The sequence below is a fragment of the Aspergillus karnatakaensis genome (assembly GCF_047715665.1).
Source record: "Aspergillus karnatakaensis strain CBS 102800 unplaced genomic scaffold BJY04scaffold_180, whole genome shotgun sequence".
Classification (NCBI taxonomy): domain Eukaryota; kingdom Fungi; phylum Ascomycota; class Eurotiomycetes; order Eurotiales; family Aspergillaceae; genus Aspergillus; species Aspergillus karnatakaensis.
The window spans coordinates 1-5,821 of record NW_027395892.1 but is presented as its reverse complement, the minus strand read 5'-3'; the positions used below and the strand labels follow the sequence as shown (position 1 = coordinate 5,821).

Below are 5,821 nucleotides of genomic sequence, written 5' to 3'. Positions count from 1 at the left end.
CTAACCCTAACCCTAACCCTAACCCTAACCCTAACCCTAACCCTAACCCTAACCCTAACCCTAACCCTAACCCTAACCCTAACCCTAACCCTAACATCCTAACATCCTGAGCTTCCAGTTCGACCTGCAGTATCTCATTCAATTCTCTTAATGTCAGGGGTCTGTCCGCACATGCCACCCATGCCAGAATAATGTTCAGCTCAGCTGCTTCCTCTTCGGTCAGCCTGCTGCTAAATGTCCCCAAGGTGTGTCTTAACATCGCATCGAGGCCATTTGGAGCTTGCTGCAGGCTTTCAAACATAGTGCTGGCCCGGGTCTTGCGATTAAGCTCTGTTAACATCAGGTCAACCCACATAAACATACCCTCGGAGTTGTTGATTAAAGTTTCCTCAATTGCCAGGCGCTGCGCTTTGTAAACCCGACTAATAGACCGAGACTTGCTAATGCTATTGCGAACATAGGTGGTTATATCCTGAATGTTCTTGCTGGCATTGACGTGGATGGTGGGGATTGGCCGCTTGAAAGCTTCAACTAGGTCGTTGTATATATCTGGCCTTCCTAGGAAAATGACTTTGAGACGAGGCTTGGCCGGCTCTGAAGAAGGAAATCATTTAGCCTGCGTCCTCCACTAACACGATATGGGTCACCGGTACTCACCGAGTACGGTGTCTGAAATAAGCCCTAGAAACTCCTGACAATCCTCCTCAAATGCTTCATCCACGCCGTCGAGGACAAGAATGACGTTACCCACAACGTTCCTGTGAGCCTGAAAGTAGTAGTCCAGGAATAGGACCCTCCATGCGGCACGGGTTGATTTGATATCGTTGGTGGAATGGCAGTGGGTATGGACATGATCTCTGTAGAACGGGTCATTCTGGTAGATCTGAAACGCGATATCACCCAAGGCGCGGTGGAACTTGCGTGTCTCGGGGTCGTTGTGTCTGAAAAAGAAATATCCCACCGAAGTATGACTCCTCTGAGTGACAGCGCACTGTGGGAAGCGTTCTTGAAGGGCCGCAATAATATTCTGTGCGATGAAGCTCTTGCCGCAACCTGGGGTACCAGACACCCACAGCAGCGGGCTATCATCCGTGTCAAGCCACGTCCGGAACAGCGGCTCATTTCGAACCCAGTCTCCAGTTCCTGGAACGCGACGTTTGCCAATACTCTGAAATGTGTCGAGAGGATGCACGGACGGTTGCAGGATCCCCTTGATGCGCTCGAGGTTGCTGGAGGAAGGCGGTAACCACCCATGCTGAGCTGGGTCCTTTCTATGCCGGGAAGGCACGACGTCGAGAAGCATCTTCGCATAAGCTGCTGCTGTAAGAGCGGCATACCCCTGCCAATCCTTGTGTTTATGAGAGTCACAATAGTCGCTAATTCCTCGGACGACAAGGCACGGCAACTGGTCCATTAACCCAGCAGCTTCCATCTCAAAACAGAGGATATCCATTTCCTGTGCTAGGGTGTCTCGTCTAATCGGATTTTTCATGACCTGATTCGCAGACGCAATCAGACCATAATAAACAATTGGCTTTTTGGACTGTCGTGGTTTGCGAACTTCCAGATGTGCCTGGTCACATGCTGAGCAGTCTGTGTCCTCCCTTTGATAATGGTAATAGCCGGGCTTGAACAACCAGTCCTGATCCGGTCGCGCAAATTGATCTCGAACTCTCGGCTCTCTTGATTCAAGTATACCTGAAATCAATTCTGCAATTCGACTCGGAACGTCTCCAAGCAAGTCCTCACTCCGCATCTGCGATATTGCCGTCAACAGGAACCTCGGAGGCTTGTTCAGCGACCCCGTCTGCTGAAAAGACCCATTATGTAGCGCTTTCCCATAGTCATACTGAATGACGCCTCCAACAGTGGCGCCTGATGTGGGCATGCTAACAACAACATCGCCTAAGCGAATGTCATATTTGCTAGGATTAGGCACACCGCCCCCGACACCGACCATGAGCCCGAACCGGAGGCAAGGGAAAGTGGGCAACATCTGGTCAAGCACGATCGCCGCAGATGTTGTACCATAAACACCTGACGGAAGACATGCAATAACGATGTTATGGCCGCTAATGCTCCCAAGTGTGTAAACATTATGGTCGGTTTGCGGCTGAGATAGAAGGGGATGGATTCTCTCCAGCATCAGCTTCGCGGCTGCCATTTCAAGCGGTAGGGCGCAGATCCATGCGATTGTGTAGTCACCGTGTGTCCAATCCATTTGCATCTCGGTGGAGGCAGGTGGTACTACCGCCGGAAACTGGATAGTCGACGTCTTCTCTGGTTCAGCTGGGAGGATAAGCCGATGTTGTAGGAAAGAGGGGCAGCCGTCACGTGGGTAACAACATGGCCTTCGGCGTGCGTGACTTAATAATAGCATACATGAGCTGCAGGTCAGACCTGTACTATCTCTGAATAGGATAAAAGGATAAAAATGAAATTTAACTATAAGTATCCTATCCTATATACCACCCTCCAAAGTACCCTTATAGAAGGAATGTGATGAAGCTGATGAAGGATTAATATTAGTATGGAGTAATAAGGAAGCTATATAGGAAAGCTACATGCATGTAACTTACTAAAGTAGTAGGTCTCATACCCTCCTTGCTTAAAGCTCTAAGATACTATATATATTATAGCTATTTTAAAAAATATAATATTTAAGCTGTTATTTTTGAAATTTATTATTTTTATAATATCTCTAGCCATTTATAAAGTTATTATTAGGTCTTATAAAATAGTAATTTATAAAATATATAAAGCTAGATTAGCTTAGGATTCTTTATATTTTTATTTAATTTATTGATTATTTTATTAAATTTTTTTAAGGTACATAAATGTAATTTCTTTATTAAGCTTTAATTATATATAACAGAGAATTAACTATAATTTCTAGAACCTGTTTTATAAATTTCTTAATTAGTTTTTAAAAAGTTATTCTAATTATCCTTATAATACTTAAGTAAGCTTCTATCTTTTTATAAAATAATAATATACTATCTAGATAAAGTATTATATAGTTAACTTTATTTTTCTATTAAACTAGTTTCTTTTTATAAGTATATTTATTTAATTATAGGATATCTAGTAATTTATAAAATTAGCGATTAAATAAAATATACTTTTGAATAATAGGTAGACCCTAAATAAATATTTTTTTATAAAGTCTTTATAAATTATTTTAGATAATTATTAGGTATACTTATAAGATTTAGGTATATTAAGCATAATAAGCTACTTATAAATAATAAGTTTATATCTAATATTATAATATATTATTTCTTAATAATTAATAGTTTATTACTAGTTATTGATAACTTAATAATAGGAACTTTTTATAAAGATTTCTTTATAAAGATTTCTTTATAAGAATAATACTTATAATATAAGGCTAAGTAATTAATTTATTAATTGATTATAGTTAATTATATATAATAAAGTTATTTTATAGAGAACATTTAATTTATCTTTTTTAAAATTTAAGTTAATTATAAAAATTTGCTTAATTTATCTAATATTATAAATAGGTTTATTTATAAGGTTAGAATATTAAAATTATAAGAAGACTATTTCTTATATACTTAGGTAAATTAGTATATTTAGGATTAAGGGTATTAATAAAGAAATAAAGCCTGTTTTAATAATTATATAAATAATATAATCTAATATTAAGGCTTAGAATCTTACTTTATAAGGATTCTAAAATTAATATATACTTAGTTAGCCTACAGCTAAGTTAGTACTAGTAGGATATTTACATGTCCTTATAAAGACCCTAATATAAATAAATAAAGTTTTACTAAAGCTAACTACTTCCTTATATTAGACTAGTAGATATACTAGATATTTATCATCCTATAATGTTATTATTTATTCTTATTCCTTCCTTAGCTTTAAGATTATTAATCTTAACTACCAAATAAAGATCTTTTTTTTGCTTAAGCTAATATAATACTATATAAGTACCCTTTATTAATACTTATAGGATAGGTATATTATAATCTTATAAGGATATATAAATATCCTACTAGTACTAACTTAGCTACAGGCTAACTAAGTATATATTAACTTTAGAATCCTTATAAAGTAAGATTCTAAATTTAAGTATTAATCTATATTATTTATATAATTCTTAAAATTAACTTTTATTTTTTATATAAGTTTAGAAATCTTATATATACTAATTTAATTAAGTATATAAGAAATCTCTTTCTTATAAATCTCCTTAAGATAAATACTATGCTAGTACTAGTAATATATATTAATATATAATATATAAATTTTCTTAAATAGCCAGTTGTTAAGAACCTAGCAAGGCAGGGTTACAAGGCAGAAACAGGGATAGCTATCAGGGCAAAAATAACTAAGGAAAAAAGGATAACAGGTTAGTCAGGACTGTAGTTACAGGAAAATAATAGCCTAGAAAAAATAAGAAATCTAAGAAAATAATAATTAATAAAAGATTACTATTAAAAAAAGACTATTATTAGAAAAGAATAATAATTATAAAATAATAGCTATTATCTTAGGATAATAAGCTATCTAGGTAAAGTATTATATAATCTACCTTATCTTTTTTATTAAACTAGTTTATCTTCGTGAGTATATTTATCTAGTCGCGGAATATCTAGTAATTAGTATAATTAGTAATTAAGTAAAATATACTTTTTAATAATAAGTAGACTCTAGGTAAATATTTCTTTGTAAGGCTTTTATAAACTATTTTAAATAATTAACAGGCATACTTATAAAACTTAAATATATTAAGTTTAGTAAGTTACTTATAAGTAGCAAGCTTATATTTAAATATTATAATATATTATTTCTTAATAATTAATAGTTCCTTGCTAGCTATTTATAACTTAAAAATAAGAGTCTTACTAGGTATAGGCCCCTCTACTAGAAAAGTACTCGTAATAAAATTATTTTATTTTATAAAAAATACTTAACTTATTCTTTTAGGGGTTTAAGCTAATTATAAAAATTTTCTTAATTTTTCTAATATTATAAATAGGCTGATTCGCGGGGGTAAAATATTAAAATTATAAGAATAGGGGTTCTTGTATACTTGTTTAAATTAGTATATTTAAGATTTAAAAGCTTAATAAAGAAATAAAGGCTATTTTTAAAGATTATATAAATAGTATAGATTAATACTAAGGTTCAGAATCTTGCTCTACAAAGATTCTAAAGTCAGTATATGCTTAGTTAGCCCACGGCTAAGTCAGCACTGGCAGGATATTCGCGTGTCCTTACATTTAGACTAGTTAAATCTAAAATAATAATAAGCTAGGTAGTCTTATACTTATTAATAAGGTATTCTAACTTTTAATAATTCTTAATAATTAGTAAATTCTTTTTTTAAGCTACTTAACAAAAGTATTATTATAAACTAATATCTTACTATTATACTTTTTATTATATTTCTAGAGTTAATAAATTTAATAAATTTTACTTATTAAATATTTTATTTCTTACTTATAAAAAAATACTACTTATTTTAACTCTTTCTTAGTAGCCTTTAATTTAGTAAAATATTTTTTATTATTTTATTTTACTTAACTCTAGTCACGCTTGCTATAAAATTATTTTTTATACTTATAATTAAGTTAAGTATACTATATATAGTTCTTACTAGAAAAACTTATAATATAAAATAAGCTAGTAATAGTATAATATTTATAAGGATTATTAATAAAAGTATTTTTTGTTACGGAAGGACATGTTACGGAAGAACCAACCTCTGGCTTCTTCCTAACCCTGGTAACCTCTCGTAAGCTCGCAACGCTTGACTTAACTTACTTAATCCTTTCTCTAAATA

General features: G+C 33.2%; 1 protein-coding gene across 1 annotated transcript; it reads right to left on the bottom strand.

Annotated features, from left to right (window-relative positions):
* Positions 1-378: 378 nt before the first annotated feature.
* BJY04DRAFT_227033 (nucleoside phosphorylase domain-containing protein) lies at positions 379-2,249 on the bottom strand (the record flags this gene model as incomplete). Its single annotated transcript, XM_073718547.1, has 3 exons — positions 1,251-2,249; positions 993-1,082; positions 379-436 (listed from the first exon to the last, which is right to left on the bottom strand). Exons 1-3 carry the CDS (start codon positions 2,225-2,227, stop codon positions 379-381), a joined length of 1,125 nt encoding a protein of 374 aa, XP_073564019.1. The 5' UTR covers positions 2,228-2,249.
* Positions 2,250-5,821: the final 3,572 nt, after the last annotated feature.